Source organism: Cuculus canorus, chromosome 7, assembly GCF_017976375.1.
Source record: "Cuculus canorus isolate bCucCan1 chromosome 7, bCucCan1.pri, whole genome shotgun sequence".
NCBI lineage: Eukaryota > Metazoa > Chordata > Aves > Cuculiformes > Cuculidae > Cuculus > Cuculus canorus.
In genome coordinates, this window is record NC_071407.1 from 27643614 (window position 1) to 27669297 (window position 25684).

General features: G+C 45.0%; 2 protein-coding genes across 3 annotated transcripts in view; both read left to right on the forward strand.

The window, feature by feature from the left end:
- Window positions 1-466: 466 nt before the first annotated feature.
- On the forward strand, window positions 467-2828 carry SLC18A3 (solute carrier family 18 member A3). The gene has a single exon (XM_009567526.2). It carries the CDS (start codon window positions 574-576, stop codon window positions 2164-2166), a length of 1593 nt encoding a protein of 530 aa, XP_009565821.2. The 5' UTR covers window positions 467-573; the 3' UTR covers window positions 2167-2828.
- Window positions 2829-4266: 1438 nt separating this feature from the next.
- Window positions 4267-25684, forward strand: part of CHAT (choline O-acetyltransferase) — a 35455-nt gene continuing 14037 nt past the window's right edge. The window contains exons 1-12 of one of the 2 annotated variants that reach the window (XM_054072286.1): window positions 4267-4368; window positions 6026-6229; window positions 7038-7182; window positions 9077-9268; window positions 11219-11337; window positions 12580-12633; window positions 15083-15263; window positions 16474-16651; window positions 20718-20887; window positions 22935-23035; window positions 23236-23364; window positions 24581-24703. In XM_054072286.1, the coding sequence (XP_053928261.1) occupies window positions 7120-7182; window positions 9077-9268; window positions 11219-11337; window positions 12580-12633; window positions 15083-15263; window positions 16474-16651; window positions 20718-20887; window positions 22935-23035; window positions 23236-23364; window positions 24581-24703 (1310 nt within the window). In that variant the 5' untranslated portion in view covers window positions 4267-4368; window positions 6026-6229; window positions 7038-7119. The remainder of the gene's footprint in view (window positions 4369-6025; window positions 6230-7037; window positions 7183-9076; window positions 9269-11218; window positions 11338-12579; window positions 12634-15082; window positions 15264-16473; window positions 16652-20717; window positions 20888-22934; window positions 23036-23235; window positions 23365-24580; window positions 24704-25684) is intronic. The other variant, XM_054072287.1, reaches the window with a different exon arrangement.

Genomic DNA, 25684 nt, shown 5'->3' on the forward strand with positions numbered 1-25684 from the left:
CACAGGTGATTAGAGGAGACCCGTCTGTTGGGCACAGATCCTGTGAACACGAGGCGTTATCATCTCCAAAAGAATGAAGAGTGTAACACTGCCTGGAAAAAACTTCACACAAGACGATATCATCTTCAAAGAATGAACAGTAAACGCCGTTTAAAAGAAAACACGCTATAAGAAAAAAATGCTATTAGAGGGACATTCTAGCTTTCAAAAAAATACAGTTACTTAGGTGAAACTTGACTCCACTTTACCTTAAATCAAAACTATCCCCGTTCTTGTACCAGCGCAGCTCATCCCCCGCGGGGCCGGGCGGAGGGCGGGACGCGAGGGCGGGCGCGGGGGGGACACTGGGCCGTCGGTGCGGCGGGTGGGGTTTCGGTGCTGGGCGTTTATTAGCGTGGCGATGGAGAGCCGGCCCCTCGGAGCCGCCTCGCAGCGGCTCGGGCTGGCGGCGGCCGCGGGGAGGTGAGCGGCGGTTCGGGAGGAGGAGGAGGAGGAGGCGGCGGGGCCGCCCCCGCCGTGCCCCATGCGGGCGGCGGGGAGGAAGAGGAGGAAGAGGAGGAGGAGGCGGCAGGGATGATGCCCGAGCAGGGGGCCGCGGGAGGGGCGCGGGCAGCCGTGTGGCGGCTGTCGGAGGCGGTGGGCGAACGGCGGCGGGTGCTGGGCTGCGCGATGGGGGAGGCGCGGCGGCAGCGGCGGCTGCTGCTGGGGGTGGTGTGCGTGGCGCTGCTGCTGGACAACATGCTCTACATGGTCATCGTCCCCATCATCCCCGACTACATCGCGGCCATGCGTGGCGGGAGGGGAGCGGCGCCACCGGCCGCCCCCGCGGGGGGCAACGAGAGCGGCGGCGGGGGCAACCGGAGCATCCTTCCAGCGCGGTACCCGCCGGCCACGGGGGGCAACGAGGACGTGCAGATCGGGGTGCTGTTCGCCTCCAAAGCCATCCTGCAGCTGCTGGTCAACCCCCTCAGCGGTACCCTTATCGACCGCGTGGGCTACGAGGCCCCGCTGCTGGCCGGGTTGGCCGTCATGTTCCTCTGCACGGCCACCTTCGCCTTCGCCGAGAGTTACGCCACGCTCTTCGTGGCACGCAGCTTGCAGGGCTTGGGCTCAGCCTTCGCCGACACGGCTGGCATTGCCCTCATCGCCGACCGCTACGCCGAGGAGCCGGCGAGGAGTCGGGCGTTGGGGATAGCGCTGGCCTGCATCTCCTTCGGCAGCTTGGCTGCCCCACCCTTCGGTGGCATCCTCTACGAGTTCGCGGGGCGGCGGGTGCCCTTCCTGGTGCTGGCCTGCGTCTGCCTCCTCGACGGGCTCTTGCTGCTGGCCCTGGCGCCGCCCTGGGCCACCGGAGCACGGGCCAACATGCCTGTTGGCACCCCCATCCACCGCCTCATGATCGACCCGTACATTGCCGTGGTGGCCGGGGCGTTGGCCACCTGCAACATCCCCCTGGCCTTCCTGGAGCCCACCATCGCCAACTGGATGAAGGAGTCCATGGGGGCCAGCGAGTGGGAGGTGGGTCTCACCTGGCTGCCCGCCTTCTTCCCCCACGTGCTGGGTGTCTACGTCACCGTCCGGCTGGCCGCCGCATACCCCCACCTCCAGTGGTTTTACGGGGCCCTGGGTATGGCCATCATCGGCGCCAGCTCCTGCCTGGTGCCAGCCTGCAGGAATTTCGGGCAGGTCATCGTTCCCCTGTGTGGCATCTGCTTCGGCATTGCCCTGGTGGACACGGCCCTGCTGCCCACTCTGGCCTTCCTGGTGGATGTGCGCCACGTCTCCGTCTACGGCAGCGTCTACGCCATCGCAGACATCTCCTACTGTGTGGCATACGCCTTGGGGCCCATCGTGGCCGGCCAGATTGTGCACACCATGGGCTTTGCGCAGCTTAACCTGGGCATGGGGCTCGCCAACGTGCTTTATGCCCCTGTCCTTCTCTTCCTCAAAAATGTCTGCCAGATGAAACCCTCTCACTCAGAGAGAAACATCCTCCTCGAAGAAGGACCTAAGGGACTCTACGACACCATCAAAATGGAGGAGCGCAAAGGCACGGGCAAAAGCCACCGGCCAGTGGGTGAGACAGAGGAGAATGGCATGGACTCCTACCGCAGAGACCTGACAAGGGTGTCCGAGGAAGACTCCTCGGACTATGAGTACAGTTAGGTTCCCAAGCAAGGCCCAGCCCCAGGAGCAAGGAGGAGCATGTGGGAGAAAGGGGGAAAGGGGGATGAAAGCATCATTGCATTATGTTTCTGTACTGACGTGCAATATATACAGTTTAACCTTTGTCATGATGTAATGGCTTTCTTCTTCTAGACTTATTTTTAATCGGTATTTCGTTCAGCATTCTGGAAAGGGGGGGAAGGGGAGGGAAATGGAAAGGTAGGGGGGGTGGAAATCCTGAAGAAAATTATCTGAATTGGCATAGATTTGGGAGGGATCCTTCAAAAAACCCACCACCACCAAATAAAACCAGCCTCATAGCTGGGGTGTAATTGTGCAAAGTTTTCTTAAGCTGAAACCATGTGTGACATACTGTATATCTCTGTAAAATATATAAGAAAAGCAAAAAAAGTCTGTGTAAAATTTTGAATGGCATATTCAGGGACTTGGTAAATCTTGTGTACAGATACTTAGATTTTCAGTTGGTTTCATATATTTAAGATGAACAGCAACTGTCACAAGGTCTTATTCTTCTTTGGGAATAAACTGAAGTATTGTACTTATTTTTTTCTCTCTTGTGCTGCTCTCCGGTAAGTGCAATATGCTGTGTTATGTTGAAGTCCAAACTACACGAATAATACGATCCGAATAAACGGAATTGAAAGGGATCGATTGCCTTTGTTTCATTGTTGAGGGCTGCTCGAGGGAGGGAGCTGGTTGTGGTCAGTGTAATCCCTACGGTAACAATTCCTCATAAAACAGAGCTCATCGGTTATCGAAATTGCCGAGGAGAAAACCCCGCTACAAAATGTTCTCATTTATTCTTTAAAACTTATGTTAATAGGGTGCGAGCAAACAGCCTCGCGCTGCAAACTTACCATCGATCGCCTAAAAACAGCTCCTCGCATTCTCATGTGAATTTAATTTTAATTCTCACAGTCGTGAATTCCAGTTTCGGAATATTACATGACCAGCAGTTAGAGACACAGCACGGGAAAACGCTTTGTTGGAAAACGCCTTTCTGGATGCTAAATGCTGCCCCGGCTGCGACGTGCCCGCTTGGGTGTAGCAGATAGGGATTGAAGGAAACAAAAGATGGGTGAAGCGCTCCGTTCAAACCCTTGTAAAAAGTGGAAACTTTCGATCGAACCACAGCAGAACCAGAGCGCCTGTTTCGCCCTGTCAGTTTATCTCGATATAAAATGAAATCGTTTGCTTAAACTCCCAGCCCTTTAGGAAACAAAATAAATGACTTATCATCTGAAGAGGGGGAAAGAAATTCTATACACGGCCACAGCAAGTGTTGAAGGGCTTATACCCTCCCCGGGGGAGCCGGTTGGGGTGGAGGAGCCTTTCCCCGGTGCCGCCGGGCTGCGCGGGTCGCACCGCGGCGGCGAACGGGCAAGCGCCGGGCGGCACGGCGGGGCCGGAGGAGGAGCTGGGGGCGCAGCGGCAGGAGCCGAGCCCCGCTATCCTAGACGGCAAACCGCCCTCTCTCTGCCAAACGGCACCAGCGGACCCCGCTCCCACCCTCTCCCCGGCTCCCGTCGCCCCGCGGCCACCGCCAGCCCCGGGGCAGCTCCGGCAGAGCTCGGGCGCCTCCCGGTCGCTTGCGGGCAGCGCCACTCGCCCTCCTCGGCCGCGGAGTCACCGAGAGCTGGAACCCACGCGGGCTCCTCACCGGAACCGCCCGGCGGCCCCCGACGGCGGGAAGGGCGTGGGAGAGCCTGGCTCTGCCCGGCTCCGGGACCCGCCGGCACGGGGCGAGCTGGCACCGCTGTCATGCGGGACACAGTGCACCGGTGCCTGCGGGACACACCGGCATAGGTACTATCCGGGACAAGCCAGTACGGGACAGGTGGCACCGGTGCCTTGCGGGACAAGCCAGCGCAGGGCGAGGTGGCACCGCTGTCATGCGGGACACACAGGCATAGGTACTACCCGGGACAAGCCAGCACGGGACGGGTGGCACCGGTGCCGTGCGGGACAAGCCAGCACAGGGCGAGCTGGCACCGGTGCCACGCGGGGCCGAGCCAGGACGGGGCGAGCCCGGCCCCCCGGCGGGGCAGAAGGGAGCGGGGCGGGAGGGGCGGGCGGTGCCGGCGGGGCGGAGCCAGGCGGCGGCGGGGACGAGGCGCGCTCCGCACGGCCCCGCGCAGAGGGGACTCGGCGGCGGTACCTTGGACAGCGCCCGGCGAGCAGGTAGGGGCGGGCGGCGGCGCGGCTGGCGGGAGGGCGAGCGGGCGCTCCCATCGCCGGGCCCCGAGGCACCGCGCACGGGGCAGCCCCGGGGCTGCCGACCGCAACCCGGGAGGGACCGGGCTGCCCCGGGGCTGAGGCGTGGGGAGGTGTCGGGGTGCAGGAGGCTGCAGGGCGGCTCCTGGCTGCGCTCGCACGTATTCCTAACAGAGCGTACGCTCCTCTTAACTTTGAGCACAGATTCCCCAGAACTTTAGGCTTATCGTCCTGCCGGTGCTGAGAGGGAGGATGAATCGATGTACTCTGTACACTGTACTCTGCAAGCTGCCTCCCGAGTACACACTGTGTGGAGGACTCGAGTATAAGCACATGGGCTTATTTCAGCCCATTTCTTATTTCAGTCCTTCTCTGCTATCTGCTAACAGAGAGATCAGTGCCTTTTGTTGTGGGCTTGAGCTGCTACTTGAAGCTGTGGGGAAGGCCCCCTGGCTCCCCTAAGCCGCTCACCCCGTCCCTCCAGCTAAGCCAGCTGTAAATAAAAACAGCTAGGATTATTTTTTTTCTTCTGCCTAATAACTTTGACAATGCGCCTCACAGCCTTCCGAGCGAGCAACTTTGAAGTCGCCTTGAATTTCTGCAGGATTTTCTCTTGTGCCGGTTCCCTTGTCCTTTATTAAGCAGATATAGGATTGGGTGTGATGTTAAGCTGGCAGCACTCAAACCAGAGACAAAGCTTCGGTTCATCCCCATGACCGAGAAAAGTACAGTTCAGGCTATCATCCCCAAACTCTTCATCACACCAATTTTACACATATCCGAGTCTGTTATTAGTAGCATTTCCCACAGACACAGAGCCACAGTGGACTCTGTGTGACTCCACATTGCAATTTGACAAAAAAAAAAAAAAAAAAAAGGAAAGAAAGAACAAAAGTCCCCGTGAGAAGAATAATCAGCAGGATTTTTCCTTTTGCAGACAAAATGGCTGCTCTGCATGTAAACACAAGTGGGGAGCCGAGGGCTGCCCACAAACAACTGGGCAAGCCAGAGTCTTCCAGGAGTTACAGGATGTCTCCATTGTTTGAAGTGCTTTGAACCTGTGTTGCTAGGGGTAGAGTGCACGGCTAAGTGATGAGAACCGTGTAGCACACGAGAGGGAGCAGAGCAGCGCGGTGGGTTGATGTAGCCTTTCCATGAGGGAAATCATCTCTCACCTGGGTTGAATTTGTGGGGTGACAGATCTACACAAGTTTGTGGAGTGGCTCTTTGCATGGCCTCAGGGACACCTCTCAACCTCATACAACCTACTTCGCAGCACATGGTCCCACTGGCAGCGGGTGCAGGACAGGGAGAGGACAGGACCAACACAAGGTACCAGTCACCACCTACACATTAGCAGAGCCATGCTGAAGCCACAAGGCTGGAACAGCCAAGGTAGTTCCTCAGGAAAGGAATAATGCACAGCCATCCCTGCTCATCACAAAGCAAAACTCTTCATCTCATTGTCATACGCTGTAGGGTTTTGTCCAGATTGTTCTTAAAAGCCACTGTAGAAATAGTTGAAGTACCCTGAATGTATAGTCCCAACAGTTTCGGAAAGGAAATATGCTGCTCTTTTCTACTTAATCAACACATGTGACTCCTATATTTTGCATACTCACAGGGCAAAGCAAGCGAACCCAAAAACCTGTGATCCATCAAGATCTGTCTGGACACACAGAACTTACTTTGCTTTAGCTGTATGACTGCAATTGAAGGATGACTGCTTGGTGTCAAGCAGAAGAAATATGTATGTAGCTTATTTTTATACAGAAAAGGAATAAGAGGCATCCTCAGAAAAACAGGATAAGTGCAATACCAGAGAGCCATAAGTGGAATTATTTTCTCTGTCACAGATGACTTCTATGACTTTTGGCAGATTAAGCCATCTCTCTGGATAGGTATATGCTAGTCGCAATGACTGCTGTGCAAAGCATCTCAGATGCAGTGTATGCCACCCCTCCCAGCCCTCTCACAGCCAGCCCACCAGCCTAGGCAGGCTCAGGGATCCTCCAGCCCAGAGCTGTGCCCCAAAGCACTGGCACCCTGTGAGCTTGTAGCCTGCAGGCAGCAAAGGCACATCTCCATCAAGCTCCTTTCCACAGCTTCCCTATCTTTAACGTGGAGATGACAGACCCTAACTGTATCCAAGGAACTGTGCGATGACAAACATTTAAAGGCTGCGGTGCTTTCATATAAAATGGTAGAGGTAGGATATATAAGATCCTTATACAGAAAACTGCAGCCCTACTATTACCTGTGTCAACATAAGTATATTCAAAGAAGAGTCACCTCTCTCCTCCAGCTAATATATAACAGTAATACAAAGGGTGCAGATCACAGCACAACGCATTGCGAAGTAAATTAGAGTGATGAAATAAACTATGCTGAGAAGGGAACATTTATGTGCATCAGATAGTTCTGGACAGAGAAATTTATAGTGAAAAGAGACAAACTGAATGCCAGAGCAATCTCTACAGGGCTCAGTTCAGCTACTTTTGAGTGTTGGACTTTTATTCCTCTTTGGTTTTGCATTCTGAAGCTTCTGTGTATGCTTGCACAGGGAATACTCCCCGTTTACATTTTGGTTATAAATAATGGGTACTGACTGGACTTTAAATCTTTTCTTTTTCCAGAACTGAGGCGTGAGGCTCCATAAGTGCCCCCAAGTGGCTTCAATTTCTCTCCTCAACAACAGATACCCAAAGAAATGCAGGAATGCCTGTCCTAGAAAAAAACATGCAGACAAAAGAGAAAGATACATGCAATAAAGATGAGACGGTGAGTGACAGTTTCCGGGAAAACAAAAAGAAAAAAAAGTTGAAGATAGATGACTTAACAGTTTTTAATGCTGTAAATTAATCTAAATTACTATAATGATTGTAAACCAAATTCTGTTCCAGAGCTGATTTCTTCATTTCAGGGAGGACTAGTTATCCTGCAGCAGTTTATTACAAGGAACTTTGATCTAATGTTAATGCTTTGCTTATCCAAATACACTCTTTCTCCCAGCGTCCTATGAAGAAATCCAGTAGGTGAAATATTATTACACAACAGCAGATGCATTACTACACAGTCAGAGATGGTATGTAATTATTTCTTAATAGTTCAGAACTATCAAACTATCACGTATGATTCATTATTAAGCTGGTTTAAAAGATGATGCATCTGTATGCCTACAAGTAGTTAACCCCTTGGGTGTAAAGCTTTTTTTTCTAAGCAGCATCATGAACTGTATCAGTAAACCTTACTCAGAAAGACAGGGTCCAACCCAGGTATTGAAAAGAAACACTGTTTGTGTTTATCTATTCCCACTGACCAAGAAATCAATGACAGAGAGATATGCCTTCACTAAACATAACCTGAAACCGTAGAACTGCCATTCTTCTGTTTTGGAGATCCAGGGTGCATTACAGGCTAAATTGGATTTGCATTTCCATTAATAACAGGTAATCCTATGACACTTTTGAGTGTCATATGAGTATCTGAAATCTTCTTGTTTCTAGATAGGGAAACATAATGCAGCACTGATTTTTTCATGAATGTCAAAAGGCAGAGCTGGTATTTGAGCTCAGAGGAGACTCACTCCCTGCCTCCTGGTCAGAGCACTCCTTCCCCCCTGCTTCCTCTCTGGATCCACTAGCAGAGGAGCTTGCAGCCAGCCTTGCTCTGAGCAGCAGGTGGGACTGGGGACTGCCAGATCTCTCTTCCAACCAAAATCACGCTATGGTCCTGCAATCTAGTGAAAATTAATGTCTATTACATCAAGAATTAGTAAAACAACCTGAACTTTGCCTGCTTTAGGGGACAGGCAAAAATCAAATTAGAGAAATAAACCCTCCAAAAGTTTTTGGTCTACAGTAATCACTAATGGATGAGCACAACTGTTTTAGATGACCATTTATCAACTGGAGACCTGTCAACCTCCCTGAGGAGCCATGCTTAGAGCATCACGTCTTGCAGTTTCCTATCTTTCATGGATCTCCTCCTTGCTTGATTCTCCCACTGCCTCCATGAATCCTCTGGCTTTAAAATGACTTGTTATGCTTTATTTGGTTAATTCTACACTAAAAACCAGAGGAAGCTTCATTGCATGTACTGCATGAGATTTTCTTCACAGATCCTATTGTTTTTCTGCTCCAAATAGGATAAAGAGTTGTATTAAATGTTAACCCATAGTTTTACCAATCACAAGCTAAATGCACTTCTTTACTAATGAAATACCTTCTCTTAATGCATTATTTTATTACAATTTGATGTATTTTAAGTTTTCCTAGAGTCTAGCTCAGACTGCATGCTTGTATTGTGCCCATTTGCTTGTTTGTCCTTGGATTTCTAGAATTTTTACCAAGGAATATTCTGTTTTATGGTTTCCTGGCATACCCGTGGGAATTCTTATTAGCCAAACACTTACAAGTAGAGCTACCAGAGAGGGACTGCTGCTTCAGTATTGCATGCAACCATGTCCTAAAATCCAGGCACTTTAAGACTTAACGAAATTCCACTGAAGTCAGACTATTACATTTGCAGTAATAGGCATCTCAGCTGCTAAAACAGAATTAATGGATTGAAAAAGGGATTCAATATATTAATCAGTATGAGAAAAAAAAATAAAAAAGAACAGTTTGTGAACAAGTAGAATTACTCGTTAATCTCTTTCTTTTTTCATGATTAGGCAGTGCCAAAACTTCCAGTCCCACCACTGCAACAGACCTTGCGCATGTACCTACGGTGCATGAAACACTTGGTGCCAGAGGAGCAATTTAGAAAGACCCAGGCCATTGTGGAGCAGTTTGGACTTGCAGGAGGCCTGGGGGAAACCTTGCAGCAAATCCTTGAGGAAAGAAGGGAGAAGACAACAAACTGGGTAAGAAAATGCCGAGAAGAATAATAACTGCTGTGTTGGATGGTGCTCCTTTACAAACCCTTTGTGACATTCTATAAGCGATCACTGCTTTCTTTCAATGGGTCAACGCAAACAGATTCTTTTGGATGCAATTTCTTCCTTTCACTTTATTAAAAGTATTCAGAGTTTTTATTAAAATGAAAAATTCTTTCTGATAGGGCTATAAAAAGCACCCTGTGTCCACATCTAGCCAAAGCTTTGATACAATCAAATAATCTAGAATGGCATATTTTAGGATAGGAAATACCCTTCTAAGATTAAGCTACTGTTTGCCATTCATTGTCACACCACACCACTGTAGTTACCCTGAAGTAGTTATTTTGCCAAATATATACGTACATGTATGAATATATATATAAAAATATCACATAGACCATGCCGAGACCTCAGCCTTTAAAAAAAAAAAAAAAGAAAAAAGCCCAGCTTTCTGCTTCCCAAAATTAAATAAGCTGTAGATAAAATAGATTTCATCACTCCACAAAGTCACAATTCATCCTGCCTCCATTAACCATGTTAGAATATGGAACCTGAAAACCAGAAACACTGATTTTATTGGAATTCTTCCTTCCCAGCAAGGAAGAGAAACACTGAATTGTTTCATGGATCCAGCGAAATCCAGCAGGCTTACTGCTAATGTCAGTGAAGTGTGTTTCTCTCTTAACTTTTCAGTTGTGTGCAAGACAACTCCATCAAATTGCTGCTGTAGTCAGAAAAAAAGGCTAGACTACTGGCACTGCTTTTATTTCAAAAGCAGTGCTTAATTTCTGAATTACTGATGCCACTTAATCTCATTCTGGTCATAGAATTTCATGATTTTCATACCTTAATTAACAATCACCTAAACAGCATTCTAGGAGACAACTGTTCATTTAACCATTTACAACACAAAAATTTCAGAGGAAGGATGTATAAGTGTTTTCTGAAGCGTCTCAACTTTAAATACTGGTTATTAAAATTAAATATTTGATTTTTAAGAGAAACTAGAAATGTTTTTATTTGGAATTTAACTTGCCAGGAGTACAGCTTTAGCCTGTTCTCCTGAAGACTCCAGAGACCATGGGGGAAGCATCTGTTCTAACAGCAATGAAAGATCTCAGAGGAAAAATTTTTCAACTGATGCATGCATTCATAATTATTTTTGCATAATTCCATTGCTGTTTATAGTTACTGTATGCAAAGCAGGCCTGCTAAACTCAGAAAGACCATTTGATCCTTTTATGAAAGCCTCTCTTTTTCTAAATAATGGTTCTTCAAAATCTCCTCAGACATAAAGGAATGTGATAGTCGTACATCTGCGTTTTTAATAAAAATAAAATTTAATACATGTGTCCGTCTGGGTCAAGCATCAGCAATCTGCATTTGTGTCAGTGGACACAGAGGGGATGCTCCAGGGGCCCTATCCACATGCCAGTATCTGCAGGATCGAACCATTAGGCTTGGGAAATTCTTTTCACACTCTGACTTGCTACAGGACAGCATCTAATGGCCAACTACAGAGCATCTTGGCATCACTGACAAATATCTGAAGCCCCCTGAGGGAAGCCATGCTAGTGAAATTCCGCCTGCCTCTTAAATATATCCCAATCCCTGGCCAAGAGTCAGCAGTTACCAAGTAATACTCAAACATCTTTTTGTCGTAGAGGGAAGCAAACAACAAAATACTCAAACCACCACAATATGGAGCTTATTTACTTCTTAATGGAACACACCGTAAATGGCCATTGATTGAAAAACAGGATTATGGAATTGCGGCTGATTTCAGCTGAGCTGAGGTCACGAGTCCCAGACTGGAAATGCTCAGCAGCTCCATTAATCCATGCCTGACTCCAGGAGCACCACTCTCCCCTCACCCCCAGACTGCCTTTCCACTTGCTGTTCTTTGCTTTAAGATTTCATGTCCCCTTCCCCTAGGTGTTTAACTACTGGCTGGATGACATGTACCTCAACAACCGGCTAGCTCTTCCAGTCAATTCCAGCCCAGCAATTATCTTTGCTCGTCAGTATTTCAAGGATGTAAATGACCAGCTGAGGTAATGTACTACGACTTTGCAGCTTTTGCTAAATGAAAGGATATTTTAAATATACTGCTTTTACAAAAAAGACAATCAACTTGCATTAAAAAACAAAGGCTGTAACCATTAAATGGTTTCCTACTAGGCTCGCTGACTGAGGGCAGTGTTTCTGGAATTACTCTGGCTGATATTCAGAAATAAAAGTGTCATTACAGTTATATTTATTGCATGGAAAAAAATGCCATGGGATTTATAATTTTGTAAAAGAATATTTGCAAATCTTTTCATCATGTAATTAAAGTAAACCATTTTTCCACTAAAAAAAAGAAATACTAATCTCTGACCCGTTGTTTAAAGGAAAACAATTTTTACTACGCCATCATGATGACTCATAGCCACCCTACAAACTGAAAAGGCCACGCTGGCATTAAATTGTCTCTCTCAGGTGCCCAAAAGGGCACCAGAAACACAGAGGATCTAAGAATAAGAATTCAGAAATCATTCCTCCCCAAGAACACTGCTTCCTTCGGGTCCATCCTTCCCAGACCTCAACCGACCTTCCTCCTTTGGGCTTTTGTGGGCAATTACAATAATTATTGAAAGAATTAACTGTGTGTGAATTTACGCTATTATAAACCAGACCAAACCTTGAAGCCAACTTGTGATATTTTAACATTTTGTATAGACAGCCAATGTATCTTTTTACGCTAAACATAAACACTTCCATTCATTACTGACTAAATTTATAGTGCATGCATTTTCCGAAAATCCTCCCCTTTGGATTTCCTGATGCACATGCTTTAACAAGGAAATATTTTCCTCAGAGCCTCCCATTCATTCCATGCAAATGGGCAGTGTCAGAGAACAATACACCTGTCTGCAGTTCTGCAGAGAGAATATCTGCTTAGGACAGGAAGTACTCTGAGAAATTGGACAGCTTATGAGTATTGATATTGAAACCCATGTTAAGGATTCTATTAAATATTCAACCTCTGCTCCCGTTCTCTAAATAAATGCTTTCAGGCTTCCTGCTGTGATAGTTGCTTTAACCATTTGAAGGGACCATCTCCAGGATTTCATATTTCTCCTGACATGAATTAATTTAGGTTTTGGGTGGGGGTGCAAGGGCTCTTCTGGCCAAGCCAGATTCCCTCTCTTACGCTGTGTCATCAATCATTCGGGCTCTCTTCTGTCTCTCAGAAACAGCCCAGTGTTGCCAAATCACAAAAGACTGATGTTACTTCTATCTGCTACTTGCAGGTTTGCTGCCAATCTCATTTCAGGAGTGCAAGACTATAAAGCTCTACTGGACATGTAAGTAGCTTGGAAGGAGAGCAACTGCCTGAGTATCCACAGAGCTTCTGATTCATTCTAACATGCCCAAAATCAGGCTGCATTGCACCTCTTCACTGTTTGGAAGGACTGGGGCTTCAGCACGCTTTGGGGCAAACACTTCGGCAATTTTTATGTCTTCTGCTTTATTACTGCAGTCTAACAGGCAAGGGAAGAGGATCCTTTTTGATGCCTGTTAGTCATTACTCTAGCACGCACCGAGCAGCCCAAAGGACACACACAGGCTCTGGTTCAGTGACTAGTGAAAACATGTAGTTACTTACGCTATTGTTACTTTCTGTGTGTAAACACAAGGGAAATCTTTAAGTCATGAATAAGGTAGCTCATAAAAGCATTTTACGCAGCACTTCTTAGCCTCACATACTATGTTCTGTATTTGCTGCTGAAACTACTGCTCCCTGAAGAATAGAGACAGTGGACAGCCAAGCACAACGGACACTGTGCCACGTTATGGAAGGAATCGTTTTCCTTTCTGGAAACGCAAAAGGCCTACATGATGTGCTTTAACCAATGCCTATTTGGATGAGGAAGGCAAAGTCCACATTCAAACAAGAAAGTCCCTATCATCTATGAATTAGATAAAGGAAAGAGGAAGAGGCTGCTTAATTTTTCACTTCAAAAGTCTGATGGCTACTTGGAAAGTATAGAACAGGTACTTATTTAAGAACGTGTGCTTTTGTCCAAGATATGCCATGCCACTGCATACACCAGCATTGGCATGCTGTGAAGTTTTATTGCACACTAATGTAGTTTGATGCATCTTTATATGACTGCATCTGAGATGAGATAAAGAAACCACATTTCCCAAACAAACGATAATGTAAATTCTTATTAGTTTGACCTCACTACTCTAGATCCAAAGACTCCTGTGATCCAATTTGCTTGCCTTAAATCAATAAACATTTAAATCTTCGCTACTGTGCCCTCATGATAGTTATTACTGTTTGCTCATCATCCCCCCTTCATAATTATGAGGATACAATAACTGTAACCTATTCAGTTCCTCGTTGCTGTTTAAGGACTTCTACCAACGAGTGTACTGCTAGCTTCCTTTGGATCATCAGGTATTCCAGCCCAACCCAGGCATTTAGTTTTAACTGCGCAGGTGTTTCATGCAGTTGTCAGGACTAAATATTTCAAGCAAAGCCTAACTTGCTCACATAAAAGAGTTATCAGATGTTACACAGACACCTCCTGAAGCAGTACAAGATTTTCTGAAGCCTTCAGTCAGTTAATAACCCCTCTCTTAGCTGCTGTAATTACATATTATTCTATCTAAATCTAGCATAGTATTCCACTATTTTTGATCATCACTGATGCTCTTTAAAACTCTTTTAAATGTAAGAGGATTTATGTATTGTGTAAATGTTGGAGAAGGAGAATGCTAATAACCCTGTTTTGCTGATGAGGAACAAAAATAAAATGTAAGCACTTGTACGTGGAAATAAGTGATACAGAGCGTTTGAGAGCCAGGAATTAAAGTGAATGTGCCTGGTTTAGAACTGCAACAGTTCTGAAGAGACAGTTAAATGAGATAAGCTAGTATAAAATGATACCCCGTATCAACTGTACGGTGGTAACTCTCCTTGTGTGCCTCTTCGCCTCTGCCCCTCTCTGGCAGGCTGAAAGCTTAGTCCTCTTTTGCTGAGGGAAAACCTTTGTGCCACAAGATCTTCTTCCTCCTGCGGTCTCTGCGGCCTCTCCCGAGCGACAGCACCATCATTTCCTGCTGCAGTGTCTGTGGGATATTTTACAATCCATAATGATAATTGTGATAACATCTTTTTTTTCTGTCTGGCCACTAAAGAAGCCTTTTAGGAGGTGTTGTTTTCACACACCTTCCAATAAAAAGGGAATAGGTTTTCAGCACTTATTCCCCCATAGGTTTAAGTAAGGATTAGCACGTAAGTGAAGTTGTGTGGAAAACAGAAATACCCTCTGTATTGCCCCAGTCGTTCCTGTTCATCAGGCAGGGCCTCTCACACGCCCTCTAACCACTCTGCACAGGACCACTATAATTCCCAATGAATTCCAGCAGTAATTTTTTTCAGGGTGCTATGTCGTTTCCAGCTCTTCTGCTGCCTTCTGTCCTGGCAAGTTTCTGTGGTCCCATCGAGATAGGCTTCCCACACACATTGCAAAGCTGCTTGTGACCTGCTATTCCTTCCATTTCCACTAGATGATAATGCAATTGCTTAATGAATATGCATGAAGCTGCCAGGAAAGATGTATTTAACTTCGGTATGGGAATTCATTTATTTCCCTTATACTGTAATCTCGTTTTATTATTCAATTTGTGTTATACCTGATCTAATTGTAACAGAACAAAGGACAGATTAGATTTCTTTTCCTTTCTGTCTCTCTCTCCCCTCTCTTCCTCTGGCTTCGTTTTTTCCTTCTCTCTCTCCAGCCATGCTTTACCTGTTGATTTTGCTCGTGGACAGCTGTCTGGTCATCCTCTCTGTATGAAGCAATACTATGGACTCTTTTCTTCCTATCGCCTTCCAGGACATACCAAAGATACCCTTGTGGCGCAGAAAAGCAGCGTAATGCCCGAACCAGAGCACATCATTGTTGCTTGTAACAACCAGGTAAATGGGTGTTCTTTTTTTATCCCTTTCTATATTTCTTAGTTTGCTTAAATTCGTTCAAGAAGAGGCTAATCTAATCGCTGTTCAGAAACACAATTAGTGTGCTACGTATGAGCTCATTTCTTATCAAGCATTCACTGTCAATATTTCCGAAAGATGCTTCTGCAGCATTTTTGTCCTTAAACCACATTATGTTCCAAGTACAGTGATGCAGAAAGGAGGAAAGTGGCAGAATTCATTTACTTTCTCATTCAAACAAAAATGTTTATTAAACAGAGGTGAAACCACAGAGAAAAAAAAAATATCTTCTTAGAGTGCATTTGCTGGAAATGCTCTTCTCTTGACAGTCAAGTATTGGTACACAACGCATGGTACGTGCACCACCATTCCATGCAGAGCGGCCTGAGCTGTGCCTGAAGACATAGCACAGCAATGGGCAGAAATACCAAAGCCTTAGAGTGAATCTGCCCCAGCCAATAGATGCCAACAAGCAGTAGAATATATTGGCTGGGCAGAACTCCTTATAGCCCAGCTTGACTATTTGTAGTGTTGGAGCTGTGCCTGCAGGCTCTCTTGGCCTCAAGTTGCACCATGAGAGGTTCAGATTAGATATCAGGAAAAAAATCTTCACTGAAGGCTTTCTCAGGCACTGGAATAGTCTGCCCAGGGAAGTGGTGGAGTCAGCATCCCTGGAGTTATTTAAAAGCTGGGTAGACGAGGTGCTCAGGGATATGGTTTAGTAGTGGGAGGAATGGTTGAATTCTATGATCTCAAAAGTCTTTTCCAACCAAATGATTCTACAATTCTACGATGCCAGCGGTCTGGCAGGAAGTCCTGTTCATTACCTCAGTGAGAAGTTCTCTAGGCTCTCTAGAGTATTTTTAAACAAATAATACCGTAGAAATTATTTACATACTTCTTTATTTTATTTCTTCAGGGGTTTTTAAGCTTATTCAAGTAGCGTGTTTTATTTGAGCCAAACACATAGTATAAGTCCTGTATAGCAACTGGCATTGCACTGGTGTAGAAACACAGGAGGGGTGAGGCCTGGGTCAGTCCCCAGTGGTTTTGTGCTCTGTTGCCTGCAGACCTGGCTCTCCAGGCAGGACTTCAACATCTCAACACCTACCCAAGTGAAAGTGAACTGTTGGACAAAGAAGGGTCCAACCCACCTGTGACTGTTCTGCTGACTTCTCTAATTCTTTTGCAGTTTTTTGTTTTGGATGTTGTCATTAATTTCCGTCGTCTCAGTGAGGGAGATCTTTTCACTCAGTTACGAAAGATAGCCAAAATGGCAGAGAATGAAGAGGAAATGCTGCCTCCAATTGGCCTGCTGACAACAGATGGAAGAACAGAGTGGGCAGAGGCCAGGACGATCCTTATGAAAGGTCAGCAGCAGCAATCCCAGCTTTCTCTTCTTTATCATCTTCCTCCTCTTCCTTCTCACCATCATTGCCTTTCCTTTGCTGGGAGTGAACATTATAGTAAATATAGGACTAAATGTGCAACCTCACTGCTGAACTTTTCTAGCAGGAGGAAACTCAATACCTGTCAGCATTCAGACGGGTGTAACCAGGGAAGCAGCTGATACAGTTTGGGCCCTTGGCTGTGTATGTTTAACTGCTACACCCCTCCATTCTCTGTTTTGTATCATGCAAATTGCATTTCATCAGTCTTTATGATTTGTCTCTTTCTTCACATCCATTTTATATCAATAGGAATCTATCCTCTTAGCTTTTGGCAACTGTTAGACATTTTTCATCTCATCTAACAAAGGCATCTACAAGTCTCATACCTATGGAAACTAGCTGTGAGTCCTCTCCAGTCAGTGGAGAAAAATAGAAAGTACCAGGGCTGACTCATCTAAGTCTTAAGTAACTGTCTAGAAAAGCTGACAACAATTTTTATCTGGGGTAGTTCTCTCACTCTCTTACAACAACAGGTAGCATTTAGTGCTCTTGGACTTTGGACTCAATGCCCAAAACAGCTGAAAATAAAGGATGGGCTTAACCACCTCTATCCTTTCACACCATATGTAGTTTATCCTGAAGCTAGGTGATGTAAACACCCTCTTTTTGCCATTTTAGGCGGCTTAAGTACTCATTTTTCCCTCCTGAAAAAATGTTAACTCATCTCTTTATCCACAGTTCAGCAATGCTACAGAAAATATTGCTGCCTTACCAATGCCTTGGAATATACAAGAGTTGCTGCTTGTCTCAATCTCTGTTTATCATCCCGAGGAAGATGTTTATTCAAGTTTATCTGTGTTTATAATAACTTTATCTATATAAAAACACACATGCATGCACAGAGTCCTGGCCATTACTGCATGGTACCAGTTTCATTTTCAGGCTTCCCTTTTCCCTCCTCATCTTTTCTTTTTAAAGCAGGAGACAAAAGGATTCTTTCTTTTAATGAAAACTGAGATAAACAGCTAATAATTTCTCTTCATGCCATCCTTTTTAAGTAGAACAGTGGATACCTTGAAACCTGCAGCAAAATCATCTCGTAGACCTAAGTCATCCTAAAGAAAAGAAGGCAAATAAACTAAAACTAGCAGAACCATCTCTATAGTGGGGGTTAATTGTCTAGCATTTGCCAAAATATTTGTTTTAATAGGGAAGCAAGCCAACTCGGTTACGCAGCTGAAAAAAAGAAGATTCTGCACGAGCAAGTATCATAGCAGACTCCTCAATTCTAAGCAGGAATCCCATCCTAGACCACTCATATTAGCACAGCTCCTCAATATAATATAGTACATTGCTCTTACTCATGGATACTCGATTATTAACAACTCTTTTTTTTCTTTCTCATCTGCAATGAAATTGTTCATGCAACAATAACTAACAGAGAAAGATAAAAGCCTCTAGTGAAGCAGAGTGAGGTGGAAGGTGACGCTCCACAACTGTCCTGTACTGGGCACGGAGAGGATGCTATGCAGCACCCTGCACAAAGTTAGGAAGGAGATATATACATGGGTCCCCATAGATCTACAAGTAGTGGACTGGTCTTCTAGGTAATAAAATTCCAAGGAAATTGTAATAAACCCAGCCATAACCGATTTATAAACACTCAGTGTATTCACTGCATTCAGGTTGCAGAAACAGCTCACCCTCCTAAGTACAAGTAGTGAATACTTACTGCTGTGGGGGCTGCTGTACCATGCATGCTATATCTGAATTTGATTAGGAACTATCTTCTCATATTTTCCTCTTTAAAACAAAAACCCCAACTAACCAAAAGCTGACAGGCCAATTCAACTGTGTGCATTTGAAAGGATAGACAAGAAGCCTTCTGCAGGGCGTTAGGCTTGTTCTCGCACTTCTCTGTTTCATCTCTTTCTGGAAATATTTATTTTCCATTCCAAGTCATGGTTCATGAGTTCTTCTGCAGTTCATTGCCTGCTTTACATGATAATTTTTTCACTGTTCAATCAGCTCTCTGGACATGTCTATTGCTTTCTGCAAGGGCGTCTTCCCCCTGCTTTTCTATTTCTAGCAGAGCTTAATTTTATTCACTCTAATACCGAGACTCTAGATACCCTGAAGCCACATGTCAGAATAAGGGCTTCATATCTGTCAAAGACGTGTGGGCAGCAGCCACAATGAAATATATATAAACCTATCAGACAACATAAAGCAGAACGCTGAGCAAGCTGTGAGCAGTTTGTAAATCACTATCCAAGCAGCTTTTCCTTGAAGGTGCTTGTCTGCAAGTACCAGAAGCTGATGTGTATGGGGCAACTTCCTTTCATAAGAATCTTTTCAGCCTTTGTGTTGATGTACCCCGACCATCGATGGAATAAACGCCACAATTACAGTCAGCCCTGCAAGTATCTGATACTAGAAGAGCTTTACAGCCAAGAGAACAGGGACACACTTTCTCCCTTATAAAGCTTCTGAATGCTTTTGAAGATAATTCATAGGGACATCAGTGTTTCACACGTTGTAGGGCAGCACAGATCACTGGCAGAAAGCTCAACCCTTCTGCAAGCTTCATCAGTTACAAACTTCTGGCTCAAGTCTTTGTACAAGCTGGCAGGAATGCAGGTGCCTTCCCAAGGACTCTGCTTCTGTGGGCGAGGGAAGACAGCACACCGTGCGCTCTGCCAGCTCGCCGTGCAGCCCGCAGGAAGCCAGGCTGGCCACCTCTGGCACTCTGGCACACAGCTGCCAACACTCCCTCGCAGGAGCTGCCAGACAGCAAGACAGAGGACCTTGCCATAACCTGCAAGAGGCCACAGCTCCCCGTCTTTCTTTTTTCAGCCACTGCTATCTCTTGCCTGTCTTTCTCTTGACACCTTTTCCATTTCTTGCACATTTGCACTCTTTTTTTTACTACACAGCATCCGGAGAATGAACCTCAATGATAACAAGCAAGCATCTCATTTTTTTCTAGCTCCTCACTGAACTCTGTTACTCATTTGGGGAAGGTACATTTATTTCTTACTTTGAAAAACGTTGTTCTTTCAGAGGATCAAGTACTTATGGTATTTGCAAGCATTAAAAACGTGCATGCTTTTAAATGACCTCATATTTCAAATCAAATCAGAATTGTTTACTATTAAATATTTTTTCCATTCAGCTAAAATCATCTCCACACATTTGTTGAAATTAACACAGACTTGCAAGCAGTTTTGATCAATCTGAATTCCTGTTTTAGTTAAGAACATTCTGAAACAAAGACATTTTCACTAAATCTAGCAAAACCAGCACATAAAAGGTGATCTGTTAGAAGAATTTTATGTCTGAAAGCTCTTTTTCCTTTTATCTTCCAAACAACTATTTAAAAGCAATTAATTATGTTATTTTTTTGAATAGAACAAATTCTTATTATAGGCTCCAAGCTTTTATCCTTGCAGAGCTGTATTAAGTGCTCACAACTAAAGATTTCCTGTACCTCAAACCAGCCCTTGGAAACAGACAAACCTTTACCTCCATAATATTTCTGAGTTAAAGAAACTGAAAAAAAAAAATCACACACAAATAAACCATAAGTAAAGAGGAAAGCACTGAGGACAATGTAAAAATAGCCTTTGTAGTCCAGCTGTGCAAGGAAGATTGACAGGATAGGGAAAAGAAGCAGAGAAAGAGAGCCAGTTCCACCTGTCCTCTCTTTAACCATTATATATAAAATAAGCAAGCATTTCTGGTTTTAAGAGTGAAATAGATCTATTTTGTAATATAATTACTTCAGGAAATGAAAGGCAGAAAAAGGAAGTGGGAATTATTGAATCGTATGAAAGATACACAGAGATATTGCAAAAGATAACACATGACTGAATGCCTCAGTGCAACGTTTCCTTGCACGGAGACATTCTGCCAGCGGAAGCGCGCTGCAGACACCCATTCATTGCAGAGTCAGATCCTCAATGCCCTCCACAGCAGCAGGGTTCCTCAGCCAGCCCTGCACTACAGGTAAGAGGACGTGAACGTTTCCCTCTTTCATCCCCAGACTCCACTAACCGCGACTCTCTTGACATGATCGAACGATGCATATGCCTGGTGTGCCTGGACAGCCCAAGCGGGGTGGAACTCAATGATACAAACATGGCCTTGCAGCTGCTGCATGGGGGAGGCTACCATAAAAACGGGGCCAACCGCTGGTATGACAAACCTATGCAGGTAAAAACCTTATAGTACTGTGCTGCTATTCGCATGTGGCAAAGGTCTCCAGTTGGCCTTGTGGTAGGGACCACTTAGAATCAAGTGGGAGAAAGAGGGGCAGGTGGTGTCTGCATCAGATAAGGGTTGGTGTGAGCAGCATGGTTCCTTGCTGGTAGCGGGGGAAGGGGGCTTTTCCAACATAGGTATGCTTTCACCTTCCCTGAAGTTGCCCTTTACACTGGAGGAGGCAGACAGACACACAGACATGCGGGTAGGTAGACATCTGATTTGAAAACAAACAAACAAACCAGGATGCGTTTGATTATACTCAATCAAATGAAAAAAGAACTGTTGGAATAGCATCCTAGAACGGCAAAGAAAAGCACAATGGTTTCTCTGTTTTCTCACACATTTTTCTGACACCCTAGAAATACTAGTGATTATAATACTAACTTAAACCCATGCTAGATTAAGTTCTCACTTAACAGACTGTTTACTCATTTAATGGCATTCTTGTTGAGACTTTCCTGGAAGCATTGGTTTCTCTGGCCTTTTTCCCAATCAGATTTTGATTGTCAGATTTGAAAGTGTCGCACTGTAATTTTGCCATTTTGCAATACACACAAGCTGAAGTGATGTATTAATCTCCAACTGTCAACAACGTTGACACCTTATGAAAAATTTAAACCCCCCCTGGCTGATACATCTCCTGCATAGTGCTTGCTGCTCTTGCCATTTCTAAGAAAAGCAACGTGAAGATAAACCACTAAGCTAATTTTACGTGCACTGACTTGCCCCAGAACAAAGACATTTTATTAGTCATTCCTGATTTAAGCCATTGCAAATGGTGTTATTAGCAGACTCCAGGGCTGTGTTTTTCAAGAACAAATCATTTGTCTTTACTTAGAATCCTCCGCTATTTGCAGGATCACTACTTGCAGTGTTTCAAAAAGATGAGAATAAACAAGATTTTTGCTTTGTTTCCTATCAGAAAGTAAGCAGAAGAAAGCAAATCAATTCAGATAGTATAGGGGAGAGCTTGTGTGCATGCATTCAGGCCAGAAGTAGTTCAAAGGCGAAGAAAAACTCTTAGTAGAAGAAGATCCCATTTTCTTTCACGCAAACACAGATTTTGTAGGAAGCCATTGTCACAGCAGGACTTGTTCTTTTTCTCCATATTCTTCTTCAACTTTGCAGTAAGGTATCAGAAAACATCCAGTTAAACTTTCTGCATCACACACGCACTCTGTGAAAACCTTTTAGGAACCAGGGAGGCAGGATGTGTGCGTGCAATACTAATGCACTGAGTAGGCTGAGTGGGAGAAGTCCAGCCAAAGACATTTCAAAAGATGTGGGGCAAAAAAGTTCAGAAAAAAAGGCTGGAAAGGTGTGAGATAAGATGCAGTTTAGTCCTAGACATCTGCTTTTGTTTGAGATGCAGAAGTAATCAACTGTATGGGAGTAAGCACAGAACTAGAGTGCAGCAGGTTAGGTGTCACCAGTTATACCACCTGCGTGCAACAAACTCAGGAATGAAGACAACTAAAAGGAAAATGAAGAAAATACGACCAAAAAAAAGTTAAAGAGGAAGCAGGACAGTAAAGCAAGCTATGAGAAACCTATCAAATAAAGATGAGCTTGCTCATTTGATATATGTAATAAAATATGATCCTAATCAACTTTCCAGATACATAAGTTGCACTGCTCTGAAATGTGGAAGGAGAACCCTGGTCTGTCTTTCTAGTGATGGATTTTCTTTACCATAAGGCAGATGCTAAATCCAATTTCCAGGCTCCAGAGGAAACTGCTAAAATTTACATTCTCACAGTGCTCAGTCCAAAATAGCAGCATGAAAGGGACCCAATGCAATGCCAATTACAAGACAAGAGAGTCTCCTACAATCAGTCTGTGAGCCACCCACCATTCTGTAGGACAAGGACATTCCTGGTATGGTCTATAAGAAAACCCCAGGTGAATGACATCTTCTGTTAGGTTGCCATCATGGGTAACTTACTCCCCGTAATTATTCCTTGTATACCTCACACTTGTTCTTTCCTTTGCATAGTTTGTGGTTGGAAGAGATGGAGTCTGTGGTACCGTGTGTGAACATTCCCCTTTTGATGGCATCGTACTGGTGCAGTGCACGGAACACTTGCTGAAGCACATGTAAGTCCTCTTTCAGTACAGCTCTCACACCCGCTCTGGCCCCCAAGAAGCCTCTGCCAGTGCCAAATTCCCACTGGTGCACAGGGCCACTGAGGCTCATAAAACTGTTGGAAAACAGTTCTTTTAACAGGTTAAAAAGTGGTTTGCAATGGATAGATTATTCTTGTGAACTTAATGACTTTTCTCTCGCGTCCTACCAGGAAAGACAGCTCCAAGAAATTAGTCCGAGCTGATTCAGTGAGTGAGCTTCCCGCTCCACGGAGACTAAGATGGAAATGTTCCCCTGAAATTCAGGCACATTTGGCATCATCAGCAGAAAAACTCCAAAGGTAGAACAGATGCCTCATTTTTCTCAACAATGACTTCAAGCTGGGCACTACCCAGCAGTGCATGCAGGCATGGGTTTCTTCCTCAAGGGCTCTCCCTGCTCTCCTGTTCCTCCTCATCTTCCCAAGCTGGACATACATAGCATTACTTTGCAGGGTGGCACCCTTACAGGCTGAAGCTACTTCACTGTATTCAGGATTTACATTACCATTGCTTTCTTTCCATGTCAATACTAGGAAAGCAAAAGACCACTGGAAAAACAATCGAGTTCTGTTTGCACAGGCTGCAAACAGTGCAGGTCCTCTGGTTTTGTGGATGCACCTTATGGTGCCAAAGCCAGGACAATGGGATATGTATGTTGGATAGTAGAATACAACTAGTTTGAATAAACAATTTGAATCCAGGAATGTACTTTGTTTATATCCCATGTTGCTCCTACAAAGGTTAATTCTTCTGACGGTGTTTCCAGACTGTAATATATTTGCATGATCTTTAGGGGTGGGGATAGCAGTGAGAGAGGGGTTTTTAACTTATTTCATCTCAGGCATATGATCTGTGCCGAGAATTAACACGTTGTCTGCAAGACCAGTTGAAAGCATGTCCTGTGCGACTGCATTAGATGAGACCTCAAAGCAGCTAGAAGCGTACACGAGAGCTTGAAAACATTCAGGATGCAGAGTAATTCCTTTTTGTTTTTAAATAAAAGTAGTATTCCTCTAAACTGAAGCTTGCAAGCTGCTTACAGCTTTCATAAGGTTTTAAATCCGCCCATTTCTCACACTAGTCACAGAAATTTGCCGAGAACATAGAATCATCATAGAATCACAGAATGGTTTGGGTTGGAAGGGACCTTAAAGATAATCCAGTTCCAACCCCAACCACTGACTGGGACAAAAAGGAGGCTCTGGCTTAGGTTTTGGGAATGGAAACAGTAGGTTTGTTTCTTTTTAAAAAGGCATTTTACTCAAATGAACAGAGTGACCCAAGAGCCACAGCTCGTGTTGAGGCTGCAGATAAGCCCAGTCTAGAACCTGTATGAATAAAAGCTGCTGAGTAGGAACAAGTTCTCAAAGCCCACGACCGTGTGAAGAGCAGGAGCCCACTCATCTCTGAGTGGGAACAAGCAGGAAATGATCCCTGGGTTTTATTTGCAAATGCAAATAGAACAGGAGGTTCTTGTACCCTCCCCCGTGGTAACTGCCTCTGCTTGTTTTCCAGGATAGTAAAAAATCTGGACTTTATTGCATACAAGTTTGAGAACTATGGGAAGGAATTTATTAAGAAACAAAAGATTAGTCCAGATGCCTACATTCAAGTAGCACTTCAGCTGGCATTTTACAGGTAAGGTTAATTCCAATCACAGGAACACTGCAGCACAAGGGGAGATTCGGGTCCCATTTTCCTTCAGCACCCAAACAAGTGTCTCCTGCATGGAAATGAGTCATCACACCTAATGACTGTAGGTCAGACAAGACAGGAATTGCCACCCAGTTCTGGGAATAAATACTTCTTTCCCTCACTCCCTTTCCTTCTGATTGCTCTGCCTTCCCAACCCTTTTTGTCCCACACACACCATTCCAGCCAGACCCTTCCCCACAGCTGCCTCAGCGCTTGGCATGAGAAGCGGCAGAAGCAGCTGGGGAGTGCGCATTTCTGGGGCAGAAGCTCTTCCTTGCCCCTGCAGGTAAGTTGGGAAGAACCACGGCAATAACCCACAGGTCACCACTCTATGCATCCCCTGCCCCACAGAGGGAAAAGCATTCACAAGGGAAAATACTAGAGGAGCATATCAGATCAGAGTTCCTGCACAGGATAGCAACTACTGCTGCTTCCTCCTTCACAGGCATCCCAAGATTCGATAATATCCTCTAATTTCCATGGTATTATCAAAGTTAAAAGCTCCTTTCTGTTGTCAGAACTGCTAACGCTCCAGGCTAGGGAGCGGTTGCACGGTTTCCTGTGGAACAGCTTATTACACAAATAATTCTTTATCAAGTCATATTAAATCCTGAAGTGGTCTTTGCCTAGTCAGAACCAGAGATGCTCAACACATTTTGTGTACTCCATTAGCGTCTGTTAAACATCCATTTTGTGCGTTCCATTAACCAATTCTAACAAGATCTAAGATTTTCATCTGTCTCCCAGCCACAACGTAAATCCTGCGTATGCAACAAAAACCGTAGGGGACATTTATGTTCCAAAACCCCTGCTTCAACTGGAAGGTGCAGCAGGTGTCCTGAACCAAGGAATGGCAACTATATACCTGGACCCAAAACAAAGAAGTCTTCACACTTTGGTCTATTTGCTACCAAAATGCTATTT